At 40.0% G+C, this 24,456-nt stretch overlaps 1 protein-coding gene across 2 annotated transcripts; it reads right to left on the reverse strand.

Annotated features, from left to right (window-relative positions):
• Positions 1-3,635: 3,635 nt before the first annotated feature.
• Positions 3,636-10,793, reverse strand: Etfbkmt (electron transfer flavoprotein subunit beta lysine methyltransferase). 2 transcript variants are annotated; one of them, XM_027934217.3, is made up of 5 exons: positions 10,417-10,793; positions 9,036-9,122; positions 7,787-8,213; positions 4,904-5,034; positions 3,636-4,128 (listed from the first exon to the last, which is right to left on the reverse strand). In XM_027934217.3, the coding sequence occupies exons 3-5, from the start codon at positions 8,098-8,100 to the stop codon at positions 3,785-3,787; spliced, it is 789 nt and encodes a 262-aa protein (XP_027790018.1). In that variant the 5' UTR covers positions 8,101-8,213; positions 9,036-9,122; positions 10,417-10,793; the 3' UTR covers positions 3,636-3,784. The 2 variants fall into 2 exon arrangements, with proteins under 2 accessions (XP_027790018.1, XP_027790017.1); XM_027934216.3 differs by lacking the exon at positions 9,036-9,122.
• Positions 10,794-24,456: the final 13,663 nt, after the last annotated feature.

Raw genomic sequence — 24,456 nt, forward strand, 5'->3', positions numbered from 1 at the left:
TAAATAACCATGAATATGTTAGGGGCTCTGATGGAAAAAAAAGACAACATGTAAGAACAGATGAGTGATGTAAGCAGAGATAGGAACTCTAGTACAAAAAGGAAAGGTTAGAAATAAAAAAACGCTATACAAACAGAATTGAAGAATCCTTTGATGGGCTCATCAGTAGAATAGATATGGCCAACACCAACCTCACTGAACTTGAAGATACGCCAAAAAAAAACCTTCCCTAACTAAAAAAGCAGAGAGAAAAGCAAATGAAACAAAAACAGCATCCAAGAACCATGGACAATTACAAAAGATGTAATACAAATATGAGAACACCAGAAAAAATAATAGCTCAGTGGTAATGTTCCCCTGGGTTCAGTTCCCAGTACTGGGGGAAAAAAAAATCACATTATTAGACTTCTCTTCAGAAATCATGCAAAGGAGAGAACTGAGTAAAATACAGACAATCTCTGACTTAACTTTTTTCAAATTTATGTCGGTACAAAATTGATATGTATTCAGTAGAAACATACTGCAAATTTGAATTTTTATTTTCCCAGGCTAGTGATGGACAGTATAATACTCTCTCAAGATGCTGGAATGGCACCAAGCCATAGCTTCCCATCAGCCACCCAAACACAAGGGTAAACAACTGATAATCTAAAGCATCTTGTGTTGCTAGCCTATGATGGTCAGTAGATATGTTAACTTGGCTTTCTATTGTTAACAAAATACCTGAGAAAATCAACTTAAAGAAAGAGGGATTTGCCTGGTATGGTTGTGCATATCTGTATTTCCAGCAATTTGGGAGGCTGAGGCAGAAGGATTACAAATTCAAGGCCAGCCTCAGCAACTTAGTGAAATCCTTTTACAAAATAAAAAAGGACTGGGGAAGTAGCTCATTGGTAAAGCACCCCTGGGTTCAATTCTGAAAGAGAGAGAGAGAGAGAGAGAGAGAGACAGACACATCGACATCCAGACTGCAACAGGTTGTGTATTAAATGCATTTAAAAAAATAAATGTGTGTGTGTGTGTACTATTTATATATATGTAAATATATATATATATATATATATATATATATATATATATATATATATATATATATATATATAAATAACACACACACGTCTATATTTAGTTGTTAATAGACCTTTATCTTATTTAAATGCAGTGCTGAGAAGTTAACCCAGTGTCACACATAGTAAGCAGGTGCTCTACCTCTGAGCCACAATCCCAGCCCCTAAATGCATTTTTTTTTAATTGAGTACCAGGGATTGGGAGCACTCAATCACTAAGCCACATCCCCAGCCGTATTTGTATTTTATTTAGAGATAGGGTCTCACTGAGCTGCATAGCACCTTGCTTTTTTCTGAGGTTGGTTTTGAACTTGTGATCCTCTTGTCTCAGCCTCCTGAGCTGCTAGGATTTTAGGCCGTGCCCAGCCCAAATACATTTTTTTTAAAAATGTGGTGGTTTTTTTGTAGTTGTAGATGGACAGAATGCCTTTATTTTTATTTTTGATTTTGATTTTTATGTGGTGCTGAGGATCAAACCCAGTGCCTCGCATATATTAGAGCTCTGCCAGTGAGCTATGGCCCCAGCCCCTAAATGCAGTTTTGACTTGCAGTATTTTCAATTTATGATGATCTTATCAGTACATAGCACCATTTTAAGGAACATCTGTACCTGAAATGTGGAAAGAAAAACACATCAACTTAAAATTCTATATACAAGGAAATTATCCTTCAAAAGTGATGGAGAAATAAAGACTGTCTTAGGCAAAGAAAAATTGGGGTAATTTGTTCCCTGCCTTGCAAGAAATGTGAAAGTATGTTCTTCAGAAAGAAAGAAAATGATATAGGCCAGAAATATAGATCTACATAAAGAAAGGAAGAGCATTAGAGAAGTGAATGAAATCAGAATATTTTTTCTTTTTAGCTGCTCTAACAGAGAATAGTTTAAAATAGTAACAGGTAATAATAATAATAATAAAAGTATAGCTTATGGACAAATGAATGACAGCAATGGTATAAGGGACAGGAGAGAGGGACTGGGAATACTCTGTTTAAGTAATTGTGCTACCCATGAAATAACAGTACAGTTTACTTGTAAGTGGATTTGGATTAGTTGTAAATGTAAACTTCAAACTCTGGGGCAACCACTAAAAAAAAAAAAAAAAATTTATGAGTATAATTAATATCCTAAAAGAAGAGAAAAAAATAGAATTATAAAAATGCTCAATTAAAACCAGAGAAGGCAGAAGAAAAAGAATGGAAGACAAAAAAAAAAAAAAAAAAGAATAGGAAATATTTATTTATAAATTTGGTAGATATTAATCTATATATATCAATAATCACTTTAAATGTGAATAGTCTTAAGAAAAATCTGTTTCTTAAGCTATTAAGTCATTTCAGGGCTCACTGATATGTACTTGGGACACTAAAAAATATTTTAAGTAACATTTAAATACCTCAAAAATCTTGTGGCCCCCTCATAAATCATTGAGAGGATAATCGATAAAGGGTTTGTAGATGTTTAAACTTAATTCTACTCTTTGCTTAATCAAATTGAATTCCAGCAATGCTCTAAAGTATAATTTTCTCATTTTGCTGAAAAGGACAATAACCAGGTTAGCATCTTTAATTTTCAAAGAATACAACAGTAAAATTAATTCTTGCCAAATATCCAATGTCACTGTAGTTTGTAATTTCTAATTAACCAAAGCTGAATCAAAAGGGGGTTAAATGGGACAAACTATGTTATATGTATTTATGAATATGTCAGAATGATTCCCACTGTTACGTATTACTAGAATTTACTAATTTAAAAATTATTTTAAGTTGGAGGTTTATAATTTTGGTGGTGGGTACTGAAGACTGAACCCAGGGGTATTTTACCATTGAGCTACATTCCCAGTCCTTTTTATTTTGAGACTGGGTCTCATTAGGTTGCCCAGGCTGGTCTAGAACTTGTGATTCACTTGCCCCAGACTCAGAAGTCACTGAGATTACAGGAATGTGCCATCATTCACAGCTGGATAATTTTTTTTTAATGTACCATTTCCCCCCCCAATACTGGAGATTGAACCCAGCCACACTCTTAGCACTGAGCTATATCCCCCAGCTCTTTTTATTTTGTATTTTTGAGACAAAGTCTCACATGTTTCATAGGCTGACCTGAAACTTACCATCCTCCTGCTTCAGCCTCCCAGTCACTGGGGTTACAGCATAGACAACTATGCTGGACTTTAAATACAGTATTCTTGCTTGGTGCACCCCAGTGATTCAGAAAATCATAGGATTACATGTTTGTATTCATCCTTAGCAACTCAGTGAAACCCTGTTTCAAGAAAAAAAGGGCAGCAGGTGGGTGGGTGGGTGGCATGGAGACATATTATATATATCAGTGGTAAAGCACCCCTGGATTCAATCCCCAGTACCAATTAAATAAATATTCTTACTCATCTATAGAAACAGATTGTGCTACAGTAGCTAATTCTTCTCCACCATTTGGACTGCACACCACCACTAATGGGTATTGCTTTCTATAATCATATTCCAAAAAACTAGATGAAAAATTGCAGATAGAGATTTCTGTAATTGGCATGCATAGAAATGAAGAATTAGTTAATGATAAAGACTGGCAACATTTTAAACCTTCATGTTTTATAAACAAAATTTTCCATTTAATGGGAACTACATTCTTTAAAATAGAGAATTAGCTTCTGTAGACAAAAACATTCAGGATTAAATCCAAACAGAACAACATTCATATTTGAAAGCACTTTGATAACTCAAGGCCGAAAATCCCACACTGTGCTTGTTGTTAGTCCATTGTTTTCCTTCCTGGTAGCCTCTGGAAGTGAATATTCTACTATTTTGTGCAACTGATGCTGAATGCTGTGTCCACTGAACTGGGGCCGCCCAGGGTCACCAATCAGTACTCGAGTTCCGTAGGTCCAAAAGCAGTTCTTCAACCACTGATGAAGACTATCTGCAAGATCTTCATCATAAAACATATCTCCAAGTACAACAAGTTCCCACTTATCTTGTTCCAAATTCAAAATGTTTTTGGTTAAAATGGGAATAGGATCCAGTTGGTTCAATTCACAATTTAGTGTAATAGCCAGTCCTGCAACTTTACAAAAGCACATAATGAATTGGTATGTTAGCATATACCAATAGGCTATCTTAGTTTCCTGTTGATTCAATAACTTTTAAAATATTCTAACAGTATTTTTTCCTTTTCATGGAAAGTTGTTTTTTTAGGTAAAGACACCTAAAATTTATGCCAATATAAGTTATCTGCTGCAATTTCCAAATATATAACTAGATATCCTGAAAGCAAAACAAACAATACAGAACACCTGGAAGTATTGGGATTTGAGGAACATTTGCTGATTTTAATAACTAGGCTGTCTTTTTTTTTTTTTTTGGTTGTTTTTAGTTTTATTGTAGACAGGGAAAAAAGCCCTAGACTTGAGTAAAGGCAGCAAGTTATAAGTGTAGACAAGAAGAAAATCAGATAAAATTAAAATTTACCTGTTTCAACTTGGGCCCTAATGGAATAAAAATCTCCTCCAAAGAAACATGCTTATCCTCACTTGGGTTTTGACCAAATAAACACTACTTAGATATTTAGGAGATTCCTAGCCCGGAAACCAGCATAAGCATTCCCAGTTGGTTTCCCTTGGGGATATCTGATGACACAAATACAAATACTCTTAGGAAAAAACGTATTGCCAATTCTGGCCTCAGAGGACTCCCAATGTCCCACCAAACATAAGCTCACATTATCAGATTATAAAATACAAATGACAGTAAGATATCATTTTGAAGCATCTGTACATATTTATTCTGGAAGAAAATAAAAAAGATGAGCTTGAGATATTTTTAAGTATGAAATTCCTTACTCGGGTCTATGTCATTGGCCAAGACCCTAGATGCTCCACTCTTCTTAGCAGCAATAGCTGTAGCTCCACATCCACTTCCAATATCTAATACAGATTTTCCTCTGACAACATCAGGATTATCCAAAAGATACCTTAAATAAAAAGAAGAACACGTCTTAAAGAAATGGGAAAATGTTAGGAGAGATCATAATATAAAAATGTCTTTGGGTTTGACTGGGCAAAGAAACAGTAGAACTTAGGAGAACTTGGTACAAACTTGCAAGTTGTATTGACTAGACTGAGACAAACAGTTGATCTATAGAACTGGGCAGAGGTGGCAAGGAAAAGAAATTAGTTCATTTGGTCTTTCTATTCAGGTGAAGAGTAGTTCCACACAACAAACTAATCACGCTCTTCAAGTCAATTTAAAAACAAAAAAAATTAGGTTGTCTTACTATGATCCAGGAACTACCAAGCACCAGAAATTAAGACTGAGAAAATACTGCTATCGTCAGAACTAACTAGATCCAATATTCACTGTCTCCTTTTGTTGGGCACCATAGAGAGATTTTATGTGCTATTTGAACTGTTCTGTGGCCTCTTTGGTAAGGCACAAAGTCCAGTTCAACCAAGGAATTTGGGCTGGGATAAGTAGTTACCAAAAGTAAAGATGTATGAGGAAACACTGAAATAATGTCAACCCACAGATGATACAAGAATTGGAATAACAAGAAACAGTGGGGACTTGTTGCAAAGGAGAGGTGTTCATGCCTAACGAGAAAGGCGCTACCAGCTAATTGTTGCTGCACTGAGTTCTAGTGTGATAGGTATTCCTATTTTTCAAAACAAAGTAAAATTTTATATAAAATCTCCCGTATTTTTAGTGTTAGTAACTATTTTTTATTTTTTAAGTTTACAAATTCAGCTGGGCTTCAGTGGCACACACCTATAATCCCAGGGGCTCAAGAGATTGAGACAAGAGAATTGCAAGTTCAGGGCCAGCCTCAGCAACAGTGGGGCACTAAACAACTCAGTGAGACCCTGTCTCTAAATAAAATACAAAATAGGGCTGGGGATGTGGCTCAGTGTTCAAGTGCCCCTGATTTCAGTCCCCAGTACCAAAATAAATAAATAAATATAAGTTTACAAGTTCAGTCAGGCACATGTTTAATTGTAGTGATTCAGGAGACTGAAGCAGGAAGATTGCAAGTTTGAGGCCAACCTCAGCAATTTAGTGAGACTGTCTCAAAATAAAAAGGGTTGGGGATGTAATTCAGTGGTAAAGCACTCCTAGGCTCAATCCCCAATACCCTAGGGAAAAAAAAGCATTTAAAAAATATGATGTAGCTAGCTGGGTGTGGTGGTGCATGACTGTAATCCCATTGACTCAGGAGGGCAAAGCAGGAAGACTCAAAGTTTGAGGCCAGACTCAGCAATTTAGCAAGGCCCTAAGCAACTTAGCAAGACCCTGTCTCAAAATAAAAAGGACTGGGGGTGAAGCTCAGTGGTAAAGCACTAATGGGTTCAATACCCAGTACCATAAATAAATAAACAAAATGATGTAACTAAATAAAGCTTGAAGTTTGGGCAATATAACAATCAGAAAGTTGGAATTGTTTCGCACCACCAAAAAAGCTTTCTAGTCCTTGGACATCACCCCCCCACCCCACCAACTTCTATGTTTAGCTGGGTGTGGTGGTACACTTCCATAATCCCAGCTACTCTAGACAGGAAGCTAATCTAAGACAGGACGTTCATAAATCCAATGCCAGCCTTAACAAAACCCTGTCTCAAAATTTAAAAATAAAATAAAAAGGGGAAAATGTATTTCAGTGTTAGAGCACCCATGATACCCTCTCCTAAAACTTCTGTTTGCATTTGCATAGTTTGCATTTAAAACTATTACAGCTATGCATGGTGGCACATGCCTATAATCCCAGTGACTCAGGAGGCTGAGGCAGGAGGATCACAAATTCAAAGCCAGTCTCAGCAATTTAGCAAGGCCCTAAGAAATTTAGTGAGACACTGTCTCAAAAAGTAAAAAGGGTTGGGGATGTGGCTCAGTGGTTAAGTGCTCCTGGTTCAATCCATAACACTCCAAAAAAGCAAAAAATAAAACTATGTACAATGTGGATTATATAGGCCAATACCATTCCTGTAAAACAAAGTCCTTATCCTTTTGTTTCATTCCTCTCTCACCTCAAGGCATAACCAGATGAAATCATTACCAATGCTAGAACAAGATTAGATTGACATGCCAACTAAGCTCTTGCCTTTGTTCCAACAGCTATTTTTTAATTTAAAAAAAAAAAAAAAAAGCATAGTGTGGTTATGGGCAACAATGCCCTGAGACCTTTGTAGTACAAAGAGTTGGAAGGTGGGACTTAAAAATGCATATTCAATTCTAAAGTTCCCCTGAGATGTCAATGAGCCAATAAAGAAGAAGGAATCCTTGAGCAGCCAGTCACACCTCTTGTTCTATGGGAGAACAGGCAACTACTACAAGAGGCAGGGTAACAGCACCCCAAACCATGGACAGTTCGGGACTTAAGCAGGCCTGTCTTTTGGGTTTTCATCTTTTTGCGAGAGGATTAAAAAAAAAAAAATGAAGAGTTAGAGGGAACTGAAAGAAGAAAGGATCTGTGACAGACTTAAAGAAACCCTTTTCAAAGCTGGGCACAGCCAGGCAGGGTGGCCCACTACTCAGGCAAGGTAACTCCATCTATTTCCAGAGACTGAAGCAGGAAGATAGCAAGTTCAAGGCCAGCCTCAGCAACTCAGCAATACTGTGTCTCAAAATAAAAAGAGCTTGGAATATAGCTCAGTGGTAGAGGGCCCCTGAGTTCAATCCCCAATATTAAAAAAAAAAAAAAAAAAAAAAATCCCATTTCCACAGGGCAATACCTAGACAAGGCTTGGCCTCCTGGCCAGTAAATTGCCCAGTAAGGATCACTGTGGGGCCACAGGTCAGCTCTTTCCCACCAGAACTTGCATCTAGGGGTCAAAAGCCGCAACTGGATTTCAGGGGTGAGGCTGCCACTGCTGGTGATTTCAGTGTTCTCCTCCAGGAAAGCTTTCATTCCATGGTCCAAAAAGCTTCCTGTTCTTCTCCAGGGACAGTAACCCCAGGGTAACAGGAGGAAACCACTGCCTCTTATAGTCTTCAGAAGGAGACCCCAGTGGTTCCTGGGAACTTTCCAACCTAGGCTCCAAGCCATGAGTCGTTTTCCAAAACAGTTCTTTCAGTGTTGCTGTTCATAAAGGCTGTTCCTCATGGGAAAAGAACAAGAGGCTGTCTCCCAACTTGATCACAACTGGAATCTCTGCATCTCTAAAAGCAAAAATAATACTGAAAATTCCAAGGCTAGCCAACATTTCCAGATCCTATTACAAAATAAAATATTTTAGTGTAAGTTCTTTATCTGACAATTCACAAGTGTAAGTTCATGTCAGAGGAAAGCTTTGGTGCATCAACTTAGAAAAATCCAATTCTCTGTTGCCTTTTCACTATGAAATGTTTTAATAATTTAGAACAATAAATACACAAGCATTTCATTTGGGGAGAATGCTCCAAAAAAAATGCCTGTTACATAAAATAAGGTAGATCTTTAAAGTTCTTTCATACACTTAACAACACACTTATCTTTAAGCAGGCATGCTTGGCAACTGAACAAAATCAGTCCAAAACAGACAAAGCCCCCTGTCTTCAGGAAGCTTATAATTCTACTGGTGGGACAGAGCAGTTAACAAGACAAACATAGGTTTTGCCCTTTTGAAGTCTAGCCAAGAGTTGTGGGGGTAAACAAATTATACTATGTGCAGAGGTGCACAAATTATATTGACTATATCATTTCATTAACCTGTGACCCAGGTATAAAAATTTATAGTATGTAATACGTAATATTATTATTAATTATATAATAATATAATTATAAAACTTCACAGGTATAAAAACTTATAGTATGCAATACATAATATTATTATTTAATTATATAATAATACAATTATAATATGAACATATATAAACTCTAGATTATGATTTCTAACCTATTTTAATAGGCCTGTGTAAATTTAATTGAACTATTGAAACAGTGGAAAAATTGGAAACTTTGGACTTAAAGATTATCATACCAGCAAGTGTAAGGACACAAACCTGTAGACCTAGCTACTGGAGAGTCTGAGACAGGAAGATTCCTTCAGCACAGAAGTTCAAGGCCACCTTGGATAACATAATTAGACCCTAGCTCAAAAACAAAACAAAAAAACAGTTTTCTGCCAGGCATCATGGCACATGACTGTAATCCCAGTGACTCGGGAAGCTGAGGCAGGAGGATCTCAAGTTCAAAGCCAACCTCAGCAAAAGCGAGGTACTAGGCAAGTCAGTAAGACCCTGTCTCTACATAAAATACAAAATGGGGCTAAGGATGTGGTTCAGTGGTCAAGTGCCCCTGAGTTCCATCCCCAGTACCAAAACAAACAAACAAAAAAAAACAGTTGTCATATCATAAAACAATGCAATCAAGATTCAGATTTTTCCCCCATGGGAAAAAACACCTTATAAATTGAATTTATTTACTAAAGAGACATCAACTCCCAAATCTCATTCTGTAAATCTCTGAAGATTTGATGTTACTAAGCTTGACTGCAGATTTTTTCCTACAGAAAAATACCTTGATAAGTAGGAATGAGGAACATCATCTTAAACAGAAATCAGACACAGCAGTTGTTTAGAATCTGGTATTTTGTTTGTTTGTGGTGCTGGGGATTGTGGTACTACCTCTGAGCTACATCCCCTGCACACACTCACATACTTTTTTTCCCTCCCTGTGGTAGTGGAGATTGAACCCATGGGAACTCTACCACTGAACTACATTTCCAGCCCTTTCTAGTTTAAACTTATTTTGAGGCAGGGTGTCACTAAGTTTCCTAGGCTGGCTTTGAATTTGTGATCCTCCTGCCTCAGTCTCTCAAATCACTGGGACTACAGGACTGCGGAGGGCATAAATGTTTTACAAAGTCTTGTATCCACCCAATATTTAGACTAGGGAGTCAAAAATCTCGAATGCCTACAAGTGTCTAGACATGATAAGTGACTGATGAACGATGTTTGTAGGATATCAGAAGGGCTGCGGCAAACTAGAGACTGCTGTCAGGAACAAGTTGCTACATCTTCCAATTTCTCAAAATAATCCAGATATTTATGCATAAACTCCCACTAAAAAACTGGCAATTCATTCAAATATCAAAAAAACAGGGCAGGCCAAAGACTTCGGACTGTGTTAGTTATCCCACATTTATGCCTGGGGATCCAAGGGATCCCTAATGTCCTGACCTCCAATAGACTACTTATGCTTACCAATATAGGGTTATCCCTTCAATCATACACTTCTAAGGTTTTAAAATAAAAAGGGCAAATATGAGGTTATTTTTTTATTTGGACTCCATGTCATCAAGACCAATGCTTCCCCCTCCCACCCTAGCACCAATGAAGACTCGGTTATGAAGCGCTTGTTTGGTGACCTCCTGATACATACGTTAAATGTTAAGATGACGGGACTAGAACAGGTGCTTTGTGACCATGATATTGTCCTCCAAGGGAGGCCAGGAGTCGATCTTAAAGGAGCAGGCGCGGTCCTCCTGGTCTCCTCCTCTGGCTTTGCTAACGCCGCGGTCGGAAGGAAAGCACACCGCACGATTATCATCTGTCCCCGCGACTCTTCATGCTCAGTACAACCGCGCGCCAGGCCGAGGTCCCACGCTGAGGCGCGCGCCCGAGAACGGCAGACAACCGGGTCGCGGAGCTTCCGGGCCGGCGGCGGGACCACGCGGCCCCGCCCTCCTTCCCAGCAGCGCTTTCGTTTTTCCTCCACTTTAAGTCTTAAAGGGGCAGCAAGTGAGAAACCAGAGGGCGACCTTCCTTTCCCTCACTTAGGAAATGGACTGGGTGCAATGTTTGTCAAAATCTGATTTTTAAAAAATTCATTCTGAAACAATGTACGCAGCTCCTCCTATGTGCAAGTCACACTTCTAGGCACTGGACATACAGTAGTGATTAAAACAGACACTTGCAAGCCCCTTGTTATAGTCTAAATTTAATCAATACAGGTTATAGGTTATAAATTACAGATTAGAAATTATGGGTTAATGAAATATTAATTAGTAGGAATAAAAGGATTATAAGAATTGTATAAAATTAGTAATGATAAGGTACTCCAATATGCCATAGTTACAAATTAAAAAAAAAAAAGTAACAATACAACAATATAATCACTCTAAGATATAGGATTTAAGTTGCTAAGATAAAGATAATGTGAGATGATAAGTGTAATCTCATAGGTCTAATATAGCTACAGATAAATAGAGATGGATATAGGTTACTAGAACAGTAGTTAAGTATAAGAAATAACTATAAACAAACATAGTAAGTGTAGTCATAGCGACTCCATCTTCTGGGTACCGGGTGAAACTTGATACATAGGCTGTTCTCAAGATGTTATTTTCAAATTGTTTTTGTGTAAGACCCATATAAATGAGAATGTAAACCCCATAAATAAGGATATGGTTTTCTGTTTTTGCTTTGCTAACTGCACTTTCAGCCCCTGTATTCTGCTTGCTTGCAATTTGCAAAATCTTACAAAATTCCATAGGAAAGTCCCCAGGGTGTGGTTTTCTTCCCTATTTTCTTCCTTAAATACTTTGGCCACAAACAACTCCGGGGCTGTTCTTTCAGAGAACCTCCACTCTGACAGACACAGTCCCTGTGTTACCGCTGTTTACCGGTGAGGAGTCATGCTTCCACAAATGCTGAAGCACACCAAGGCAAGTGGAAAGTAGAAGCTTTATTAAAGGACAGCAGAAAAGACTTCCCCTGGAGGAAGAAGGGGACCCAAAAGGCGGAATCTGTGGAAGGGGGAGGTCTTCCCTTTTTTATAGCTAAGATCTTCTTTTGGTATTCCCACATTTCTGCCCTTTGTTTCCCTTTATCTTGCAGTGATCCAATGCAGGTGGGAAGGCCAAAAGATGGGAGATAGGTGGGCTGGAAGGGTAATCTGGGCAGGAAGGGCCTGGGGTGGTTTTTGATTAGCACCTCCCTGTTTGCTGGGAGCTGCTTCATTAACATTTCCTTAGGATGGGCTCAGGGCCTTGGGGACATTAACATTTCAATTTCCCCAAGTGCTGCTCTGGTTTCCGGGACTCCATTCTCCATTCTCCGTAATGGTCTCCATTTTCTTTTATCTTACTCGATATTAGACCCGATTTACCTAACTACACTAACTACCCATCTTTAAATCTAGTTTCACCTGGCCAGGTAAAATTGGCAAAATAAAATTCTTTGATTTGTTTCAAATTCTGACTTAGTGTGTTTTCTGAGCGATCTCCCCATAACATTATGATACTTAACATTCAACTGCAATTAAATCACAATTTATGTCCTCCCACAATTTATGTCCTAATAATTTTTCGTAAATGGTCAATCTAAATCAGTTGCAGTCTGCATCGCTCAAGTTCTGGATCTGTGTACCTTCCAACTAAACTCAGATAAACCTCCATCAAACTCAGTACTCCAAAATTAACTATCTCACAAAAATTAAAACTTGCTCTTTTGTGGGGAGTGTGGGGGTGAGGAAACAGCAAGGTGGGGGTGCGTAGTTGTCTAAAACCAAGAAGGAGGCAAACCATATTTCTGCATCTTAATCTGCAGTTCCCATTTAAAATCTATTTGTCGCTTGGGTATTCTGCTACGGCCCTCAGTTTAATGGGTTTCCAGCTTTCTATGTTAACTAGAATCTCTAAGAATCTACAGGAGAGTGACACATTATCATTCCAATTAACAGCCCCAGATGCTTCCTTATCATTTGTCTCTTAGATGAGTGGCCTATTTATTCCTGCTGATAGGCAGTCACTGGGCACTCCAGAGTATTCTTAGATTTTCTCTCTGATAGCCCGTATGATGTTTTTATGACATGCACTAATGAACTTACCAGCCGCGTTTTTAAAAATAAGCTACTAATAGCTAGGCAGTTGGCACATGCCTGTGATCCCAGCTATTGGGGGGAAGGGGATTGCTGAGGCTGAAAAACCAGCCTCTATCTCAGAGCAAAGCCTGTCCAAGGAAGGGACATGACCTTTGTCCTTGGAAAAACCCACAGAGCACTCCTAAGCACATTCCCACCCTGCTAAGTTATTTATCTACAGGAGAGATCTGCTGCGCCAGGTGTCCCTGACTCAGTCAGGCTAGGTGGGGATCCATAGCAGCCCCCTAGCAGCCACCATCAGCATGAGACAGGGAAATACTTGGGATGTCAGATGACCCTCCCAGTAGTTTATGGTGGTTGATAACATATTGGGAAACCATGTAGTTCAGCACGTACACCCCTTTTGGCTTAAACCAATCAGTTCAAACCAATACCCCTTTTGTACTGACCAATCACCCCTACCCAACTTGTTCCCACCAGTGAATGTGCTAATCATGTTTTAGAGTTGTTATTTGATTTTCCCGCGGTGTGTGATGATTTGCTATGATATATGTGAAGTCCCTGCCCTCTCCAAAGAATGTATAAAAATGCTGCAAACCCTGGGCTCGGGGCCTCTCAGCGTCACCAGTTGCTGTGTGTGCGCCCGGAGGACCGAGCTGGCTCACAATAAACACCTCTTTGCTGCTTACATCGATCTTGGGTCTCTGGTGGTCTTTGGGGGTCCTGAATTCGAGCATAACAAGGCAAGAGGATCACTGGTCAAGGTCAGCTTCAACAACTCACCGAGACCCTATCTCAAAGTGAAAATTAAGGGTTGGGGATATAGCTCAATTGGTAGAGTGCTTGCCTCCTCGAATTTACAAGGCCCTGGATTCAAGCCGCAGCACCACACAAAAGAAAATATCAACCTCAATGGGGCTGGGGTTGTGGCTCAGTGGCAGAGCACTTGCCTGGTACATGTGAGGCCCTGGGTTCCATTCTCAGCACTACATACAAATAAGTAAATATGAGAAACTGATGTTGACTACATTTTTGAAAACCCACTTCTACCTCAAGGCCTGTCCAGAGGTTGAGGGTGTGACACTTGTCCTTGGAAAAAACCCACAGAGCACTCCTAGGCAGATAGCCACCCTGCTGAGTTGTTAATAACAACTGTAAATAACAGGAGAGATCTGCAGCGCCAGTGTCCCTGACTCAGTTAGGCTAGGTGAGGACCCATAGCAACCACCAATCAGCATGAGACAGGGATGCCAAATGAACCCCCCAGTAGTCTCAGTGGTTGATAACATGTTAGGGAACCATGTAGTTTAGCACGTACACCCCTCACGGATTAAACCAATCAGTTCAAACGAATCCCCCCTTGTACTAACCAATCACCCTTACCCAACTTGTTCCCACCAGTGAATGTGCTAATCAATGTTAAGAGTTGTTGTTTGATTTTCCTGTGGTGTGAAATGATTTGCTGTGTGATGTTGTGACACATAGAGTATCCCCAAAAAAACCTATAAGCTGTCACTGCTTCAGAAACGGTTGCGAGTCCAGGCTCGAGCTTGCAATAAAGACTCTTGTGTGACTGCATCGGATTCAGCTCCTGAAAGTCTATTGGGTTCCCACAAATCTGGCATTACTTATAAAGGTCCATCGATGACTAAAAACTTAATTTAAAAAAAATTAAAATTAAAAAGGCTGGGCACACAGCTTAGAGGTGGAACGCTCCTGGGTACCATAATCCTCAGTACCACAAAAGAAAGTGGGGTTGGGGGACCTACTAATGTTAAACCTTTGTTTTCTCAGCCATAATAACTTTTCACTTCCACACACTCCCTGTGAGACAAGGGTAAAGTACAGGTAGTCAGCAGTAGATAATGAATGATCTGGTAAGAAAGATGGGGGCTAATTATCAAAGAAAAGGAAATGGGATGCTAATGGTACCACGGGTTATCCTGCTTCCCCACATGTTGAAGTTTGAACATCAGAGAAGCACTCCGAGGCAAGCATATAAAGCAGGGTTTATTTAAAAAGGGGTAACATACCAGCTATCCCTAGAAGGGATGCGTTCTGCCCTTTTTATAAGTCCTAGACTTCCTTTGTTCTCCCGCCTTTTCCCCTTATCTTTCTCCTTCCTGCATACGTGACTAGACCCAGGAATGCTGGGATGGCCAAAAGGTGGAAACAGGTGGGCTGAAGAAGGAAGGGCAGGATGGAGCAGACAAGGACACATAACAATCTTATAGCTCCCTGTAGGGAGGGGAAATTCCTGGGACAGGTTATCTTGGCAACTGGTTGGAGCAGGGGCAGGTTCTTGATAAGGGTGGAGGAAGGGCTCTGAAGGAATTAATATTTCAATCCCTCAGGGGACAGTCTCCAACTTCCCAGACTCACTCAAAATTGGCCTCCATGATCTGACCTGACTTGATTTACCTATCCACACTGACTGCCGGTCAAATTCTGGCTTCACTAACACCTCTGGGGCAGTGGCTCCTCCCAACACAGGGAATTCCTAATGAGTCCCCCCTGGGCAGCTCTTTTCCTGCCTTTTGGGCACCTCCACTAGTTAGGGAGAGGAGATGGGGAGGAGGAAAAGAAATCAGAGATCTATAAAGGGGCAAAACACGCTCCCTCCCACCGGCATCATCTCTGTTCTGTCTCTTAAATAAAAAAAAAAAAAAAAAAAAAAAAAAACCTTGCTTTCTATTCTTGTCTCAGTGTTTTAAATGTTTAATCTTTAACACGGGGTGGGGCGGGGGTTGAGGTGGGGCGGGGGTGGGGGTGTTGAGGACCCGATCATCTGATTCATTCATAACCACCTCCAAAGCGCCTCTGGGTTCAATCCCTGGTACCAAAAAAAAAAAAAAAAAATCTAGTGACATCACTAGGAAATATAAGGGGGTGGTATAAAGCTAATGAAAGATAAAGGCTGCTCTAGTAAGTTTGTCAGGCCCATTGCACCCTGACTTCCAGTCTCTAGTGACGAAGGGCTGTTTCTTGCCCTGGTCCATGGAAGGCATCCTCCTCAAAGGAAGTTTTTGTGGCTTGTTACACATAGGAAATGACAGCTCAGAGAAGACTTTCTGCAACTACAGTATCTTAAGTGCTCTCAGTTTAAAATAATCAATAATCACAGGAGAGTGATTGATAAGGGTGGAAGAAGGGCTCTGAAGGAAACTCCAAACCTTGGTTCTTGTGTTCTGATAAAAAAAAAAAACAAAAATGTGGTCTGACACTAAAAGCCATTCAAGAGAACTTTATTAAAAGTGAAAGCAAAGTAAGATTGAAGTACAAATCACTCTCAAGGGGGACAGTGGGTAGTCTCCTCCAGAGAATGACAAAGGAAACAATGTTGCTGTCTCTCTTTTGTTCTAGACTTAAGGATTGTAATTTTATCTAACCATTCCTTTGTAGGGAGATGCCCAACAAGGTAACATCAATCAATTGTTCTGGTTGTTTAACTAGTTGCCTTGATCCGAAGACTTTGATAAGCTCCTAGCTTGGTTAAGATATCAAAAACCAATTGTAGGGGGCTGGGCTGTAGCTCAGTGGTAGAGCGCTAGCCTAGCACAGGTGAGGTACTGGATTTGATCCCCAGCACCACATAAAAAAATAAATAAATAAAATAAAGACTAAAAAAAAACTGTAGCCAGGCTCAAGCCTGTAATCCCAGAATCTCTGCAGGCTGAGGCAGCAAGTTCAAAGCTAGCCTCAGCAAAACCAGCCAGGTGCTAAGCAACTCAGTGAGACTATGTCTCTAAATAAAATACAAAACAGGGCTGGGGACACTAGGTAGTGGTAGTGCACTTACCTGGTATGTGTGAGGAACTGTGTTAAATTCTCAGCACCACATATAAATAAATAAAATAAAGGTCTATCAACAATTAAAAAAAAAAATAGGGCTAAGGATGTGGTTCAATGGTCCAGTGCCCCTAAGTTCAGTCCCCAGTACCCCAGCCCACACAAAAACAATAGTAAAGTTGGGCATTTAGCCATCCATCACTGAAAAGGAATGAGTGAATGCAACATAGAGGAAAAGTAAAATGTCTTACCTTGGGTTTCTATCCACTCCCACCACCAAGCAGAAATAGCAGGAAATGAAGATAAAACACTATAGGTGATGCCAGTATCCGAAAGGAATCCAGTGGTCCTATTTCTTACCTCCAGAGTTACCCTTGGGCCAGTGCCGGTGATGGTGACTGTTTGGGGTGCCAGCTGATTCTGAAGGCCTTCTATTCTTTGGCCATCATGCGGACAGTGTCTGATTCAAGGCCCCTTTGGCCCTTGGGGAATCAACTTTCCAGTGGTCTCCTTGTATAGGAGGACAAGGAGGAGTCCTTGGAAGCCTGCCCTTAATTGGGCAATCTTTCTTCCAGTGTCTTGGTTTTCTGCAATAGTAACTTATGTCTTCAAGGGCTCAAGGGCCCAGTGGAGGAGGAAAAGTGTGGCCCCTAAGAGCCACTGCCAATAATTGTATTTGTCTCTTGTCCCCTTTCCCCTTCACTGGTCTCTCAGCTGAGCAAGATGGCGCATGCTTGTAATCCCAGCAACTCAGGAAGCTGAGACAGGAGGATTGCAAGTTCAAGACCAGCCTCAGCAATTTAGTGAGGCCCTTAGCAATTTAGTGAGAACTTGTCTCAAAATAAAAAATAAAGAAGTCTGGGGATGTAGTTCAGTGACTAAGCACCCCTGGGTTAAGATTGTGGTACTAAAAATAAATAAATAAATATTAAAAGAAAAAAAAAGTTTCCCCTCAGTCTTAGTTATAAAAGACCTGGGAAGTTACCCAGAGTGGGTCATCAGGGCAAGTTCTAGGGTTTGCTGCCTGCCGCAGTCTGGCTGGGCACAAAATCACGAGCCACCACACAGCTTGTAGATTCAAACAGCAACTCTTTATTCCCGAACTCACACCAGCAGTCTACAATCACGTTCTGGGGAAATCCACGTTCTCTGCCCAAATCCACGTTCTCTGCCCAAATCCACCCCCACTGGGCTTCTGTCTCCCAAAAAATACTGTCTGAATCCCGTGAGAACTCAAGGGGAACTCAGGCAGCAGGATACGCCCTATTCCCAGCAGGAATAACCTTAAACCTGGAACTACCCTAAACCCGGAACCACCCTAAACCCGGATAGTCCTAAACCGGGAACGCGCTAAACCCGGATCATCCTAAACCCGGATCCGCCCTGGTCCTTGAGCAAGGTCACCTACATGCAATGTCACTGCAAAATGTCCTATTTCCACGAGTCCTTCCACTAAGCAACATGGGGTACACTGGCAAGGAAATTGTCATACCTACTTGGCTAATGGCTCCCAGCAGCTGCCAATTTTTGTAATTTCTTCCTAATATCTGAAGTCGATTGGATAATGAATTTATCTTTTAAAATAAGTTGCCATTCAAGAGATGTAGGATCTAACAGTGTATATTTTACTAAGGCTTCCTTCAATCTTTCTAGACAAGCCATTGGATTTTCCTCCAACCCCTAATCAATAGTCAATAATTTCATATAGTCAATAGGTTTCATCCTATTATTTTTAAATCTTGCCATGAGACAAACAATCATGTGATCCCTATGCCACCTGCCAGTTCAATCATTGCAATTCCATTGAGGGTTCTCGGTTGGGACTGCAGAAAGATGCACAGGTATAAAGTGTTAGTAATATGTGAGTCATTCCAAAAACCCTAGTAGCTTCTCTTACCCAGGGTCTCTCTTTGTTAGAATTTAACTCAAAATTGCTATTGTATCTCTCCAAGTTGGATTAAAAACCTGGATTAAATATTGGAATTCCTCTACATATTTATCAGGATCATCAGAAAACTCCCAAATCTTGTTTGATTTGTTTTAGATCTTGCCTAGAAAAAGGCACCTGTATTCTGTATTCTGATTGGCCCAGACTCTCCATTAATATAATATATAATAATAATATAATCTGGACCTAGCAGAGATAGGAATATGCTGAGGCAAACCAGGATAGGGGAGAGGGAGTAGTAGGTAATGGTGGGTACAGAGGAGGAGTAGGAAAATTAGGAGTTTTGTTTGATATATCCTAGTGTGAAGTACATTGTCAAGAGGGAGGGGATTCCCCTAGACCAGCAAGATCTTGACTCATCATTGCTAGAAGGGTGTCATCAATGCCACACGTAGCACATAATCTTTTTGACCCCTAAGTAAAACCAAACAAACACAAAAACTTACACTTAGCGGACCTCTGACTGTTTTTCTTCCTTTCTGCAAAATGAGTCTAATTGGGAAATAGTATTATAGTTTAGACTCCCATTGATGGGGCATTTTTTTCTTTATCCCCTAACTCATATTGAGGCCATGCGACATTATAAAAGAAAATTAATCTCCTTTTCTTTTTAAGGATTTCTGGGTCAAAACAGTCCCAGTTTCTCAAGATGCACCCCAGTGGTGTGATAGTCAGACAAATAATGGTTTATTTCCCATCTATAAAACTAATAAAGCCAGAGTCTGCCCATGCCCGAGGTGTCCCTCAGCAAAAATGAATGTAGGAAAGCATCCCTCTTATACATTCTATTTGGAACCCAGAACCAGGAGATGTCCTCGCATGGTTCTCGAGAATTTGGCATAGTAGCATGCCTGTCCAAGTTCTGCAACTCATAGCTTATTTGTTAAATTTTTTGTTGCTCAGGCTTGTAATTTAATTTTAAAAAACATCTTTTTAAAAATTTATTCACTATCATTTTATGACCCATACAGTTTTGATGTTCAGCTTTTCCTCTCTGAAGGAACATCTTTAATAACTTTATGCCAGCCAGTTGACATACTTGAGGAAGTGACCCTTAATCCTCTCTGTGTAGAATTTGAAGCGTAGCATAGACCTGATGTTGAAAAGTGGAAGGGAGCAGAGGTTTTTGTGTCGCTATTTTGGGAACATACCAAGTCCAAAAAATAATAGCAGAATCAATGTCATAAAAAAAGAACAAGGATCATAGTAGACAAAGATGGTGACTTAAGAATTCTCCAGATTCTGGACATAGACTCTAAACAAAAATGATATAATGCTCTTTTGTAAAGTGAGTCAGGTGTGTGCTGTAAGACAATAGCTACAATTGTGGAGATGGTCTCATTGACACTGGAGTGACCTTGCTAAAAAAGATGCCACCAAAAAAACAAGAGTATAAGTTTGCCAGCCAGAAAAGACAAGGTTCCAATGTTGTCATTGACTGCATAAAAAGCTGAACAAATACAACAAGATGACATAAGGCAGATTGAACTTGTGACATATGGAGGAGCTTCTTGGGGAGAAAAGAGTACACAGAGAAGTCCAATGCAAAAGGCAAGATATCAGAGGCAAAGTTAGATGTCATCTCAATTAAAGCTGGGAGATGAACAAGGTGAAGTTTAAATACTTGTCCTATCAGGCATAGTGGCACAACCCTGTAATCCCAGTGACTCAAGAGACTGAGGCAGGAGGATCACAAGTTTGAGGCCAGCCTCGGCAATTTAGCAAGGCCCTAAGCAACTTAGTGAGACCCCGTCCCAAAATAAAAAATAAAAAGAACTTGGGATGTGACTCAGTGGTAAAGTGTCCCTAGATTCAATCTCCAGTATCAAAACAAAAACAAAACAAAACCTGTCCTATGGATGGTGTCACTGATCTAAATCATGGCACCAGATTAAAAATATCAAATAAGCACATTCTGGGGTGGATCATCCTTCACTCCTTCAACTAACAATGTTTAATCATCTTTTCACATGTTGATTTGCCATCCATACTTTTTGTTGTTGTTGTACTGGGGATTGAACCCAGAAGCATTTAATCACTGAGCCACATCCCGACCCTTTTTAGTTTCTATTTTGAGACAGGGTTTTGCTAAGTTGTTCAGGGCCTCGCTAAATTGCTAAAGCTGACTTTGAACTGGTGATCCTCTTGCCTCAGCTTCCTGAACCACTGGGATTAAAGGTGGGCACCACTGGTCCTATCAAGCAAATTTTTTTTTTTTTAATATTTATTTTTTAGTTATCAGCGGACACAGCATCTTTGTTTATATGTGGTGCTGAGGATCGAACCTGGGCCGCACGCATGCCAGGCGAGCACGCTACCGCCTATCAAGCAAAATTTTAAGCCCAGCAGGGTCATGCCTGAAAATGCTAACAGTTGGCGCTTTAAAGCTAATTAGCTGTAAAAGGAATGGAAATAACCTGCAAAGCCCGGAAATCTTGAACTAAGGCTCTGGTGCCACCTAGTGATGATTTGGTTTCAGGTCAGCCAAGTGTATCTGAGCTAAAAAGTTTTAAAAAAATAAGGAAAAGAAACTGGGAATCATACTTAGTTATGTCTAAAGAACAAAGATTTTCACCAAAAATGTCACTGCATACTGACACATTTGTTTAGTCGTAAGACATAGCAGAACTACTTATCCCTAATAATAAATAGATAAATCCTAAAGTGTAGGAACAATTCCATATCATCCATAAAACATTATCTCCCTCCCATTTTCATTCTCTCTTACACCACACACACACACATTTCACAAGTAAATTCCTTGAACTTCATTTTCAATACATATCCAGAATCAGACCATTTCTCTCTAGTACAAGCCACCACCTCTCTGGCCTGAATTACTGCAATAGTCTCCCAGTAGCCTCCCAGAGTGGCCAGACGTGGTAGTGCATGCCTGTAATCCTAGCATCTTGAGAGGTTGAGACAGGAGGATTGCAAGTTCAAAGCCAGCCTCAGCAACTATAAGACACTAAGCAACTCAGTGAGACCCTGTCTCTAAATAAAATACAAAATAGGGCTGAGGATGTGGCTCAGTGGTCTAGTACCCCTGAGTTCTGTCCCCCATACCAAAAAAAAAAAAAAAAAAGGTCAAATCAATGCTCCACTCAAAACTCTCCAATAGCAAACCACAGACATTTACTGCATCAAGTTTGGCCCCTTTACCTTCACTTCCCACTACTTTCCCCTTTTCTTTCAACTTTTTTTTTTTTAAGTTATCAATGGATCCTTTATTTTATTTATTTATTTTTTTATATGCTGTGCTGAGGATTGAACCCAGGGCTTTCAACTTGCAATCCTCCTGCCTCAGCCATCCAAGTCACTGGAGTCACAGGCATGCCTAGTTCTACATATTTTCTTCTCAGAAAAGCCAAAGTCGTTAGATGGCCTTGAGTTCCTGTAATGGCCCTAGCCACTTCTCTGATGTCATTCTCAACACCCTTCTTATGAGGATGGAACCACCCTGACCTCTGGCTGCTCCTCCTACCAGTGAAGGGAGCTTTTGCATGGTTCTTGCTCTCCCCCAGATGTCTCTGACTCTTCTTCAAAAAACTCTTCCTGCTTCCTTCTGGTCTGCTCACAGGTCATCATCTTAGACTGTCTGCTCATGCTGTATGAATTAACACCACCACCATTCATTCCTAGTCTTGCCCATCTTATTTTTCTCTTTTGAAAGATGTTTCAAACACAGAGTCAAAGATAAAAATTTACAAGTTCATTGTGGAGAAAATAAAGAGCCCAGCTTGGCTAGAGATGGACATGGATGAGGGCCAGGTAGTGGGAGATGAAATGAGACAGTGTGAGACCAGCTGGTGGATGCCAGGCTTAGAAACTTGGATTCCATTAGGAATTTTAATCAGGAGTCATGGCAGGTGTGTGATCAGAGGAGAAAGTAAATGAAAACAGCCTTTCAGTAGCTATCAACAAATTCATGACCTCTAAAAATAAAGTGCACAAAGTAAGGAGTGTCGGGAAGGTGAAAGAAAAGCTTTCATATAACCAAGTTCAAATTACTCTGTTTTATAATTATATATATTATTAAATATGGAAAGATAGCTCAGTTATCCTCCCCAGGGTTCAATCCCCAGTATCAAAAGAAAGCAACAAAAGAAAATGTATGTCTCCTTCAGATAGGCTCAAATGTCCAAGTCTATAATTAGCCACTGTTAATAGAGATGATATACCAACAACCTTGCATCACCTCCGGGACATGTGCTATCTCCTTTATACAAAGAGTTTAGTTTAATCTGCCCACAACCTTGTTCAGAGTGGGAGGAAACGTTATGTCCTCTTAACTTTTCTCTGGAATCACAGGCTAATAGAGAAGAACCTTCAGTGTCATTCACACTACCTTTCACCAAACATGAATTTTCTCTATGACATCTTATGATCTTTAGTTTCTTCCTATTAAGTCATGTCAGTTTCTGAGAGAAGGGACTGGGGAGCATATCACAAAGACTATCCCAATTCACTCAGCTCATGGTGATCTTCGGGAGCCAAAAAAAATCAGAGGAAAGTATTGCTACTATTGCAAAGATACCAAGTGTTGCTTATATTTGCAGTAGCAAAAATTTCATCTGTATAAAAACATAGGAGCTGTGGGCTGGGGCTGTAGGTCAGTGGCAGAGCGCTTGTGTGAGGCACTGGGTTCAATCCTTAGCACCACATACAAATAAACAAATAAAGGCATTCTATCTACAACTACAAAAATTAAACAAAAAACATAGGAGCTAGAGGTGTAGCTCTGTGGTACAGGGTTTGCCTAGTTTATTTTCCCCTCCAGGACTCCAACCTACTTCTACTTACTTATTATTTTCTGTGGCAAAAGTATGGGAAGGGAATTCAGGGGAAAGTAAAATAATATTTACTGAGTACAACTCTATGGCAGGCTCTTGTCACTTCTCCCTAATTTTCATAATGACCTTGTGAGGCAGAAATTCTTATTCCTAGTTTTAATAGAGTAGATAGAACCAAGGCTATACAGGTTAAGTAACTGGCCTAAATTCACACGGGCCTGGAAATGGCAGAACTTGGATTCACATCCAGGTCACTTCCTTCTGTGTTATGTCCCTTTCACTCTTTATCAGCAATCTCTGGGATAGCTGGATCAAATGGTGGTTCCATTCTAAGTTTAACCAAAACTGCTGTGCTTCAACAACCACTTAGGCATTTTTAGCTTCAACAAATAAAGACTTGGACATAAGTAGCAATGCTGGGGAAGAAGTTGAACCCCCTATATTGAAGACAGTAGCCAGGAGAGCCTCCCATAATCCCTGTTCCCACCTAATGCTTCAGCAGATGATTCCAAAGAGTTCCAGAAACCCCAAGCACTTTGTTCCATTTTTTAAAATTTTTTTATTTTTTAAAATTTGTTCTAATTAGTTATATATATGACAATAGAACACATCTTGACACATTATACACAAATGGACCACAACTTCCCCTTCCTCCGGCTGAACACGGTGCAGAGTCACACTGTTATGTAATCATACATGTTTATAGGGTAATAATATCCATTTTATTCCACCATCCTTCCCATCCCCACAGCCTCTCTCCTCTTCTCATTCCCTCTGCACAATCCAAAGTCCCTTCATTCTGGACCCCTCCCCATTATGGATCAGCATCCACTTATCAGAGAAAATATTCAGCCTTTGGTTTTGGGGGTTTGGCTTATTTCACTTAACATAATACTCTCTAGTTACCAGCAAATGCCATAATGTCATTCTTCCTTAAGACTGAGTAATACTCCATTGTGTATATATATTACATTTTCTTTAACCATTCATCTGTTGAAAGGCGTCTAGGTTGGTTCCATAGTTTAGCTATTGTGAATTGAGCTGCTGTAAACATTGATGTAGCTGTAT

Source organism: Marmota flaviventris, chromosome 3 (assembly GCF_047511675.1).
Source record: "Marmota flaviventris isolate mMarFla1 chromosome 3, mMarFla1.hap1, whole genome shotgun sequence".
Taxonomy (NCBI): Eukaryota; Metazoa; Chordata; class Mammalia; order Rodentia; family Sciuridae; genus Marmota; species Marmota flaviventris.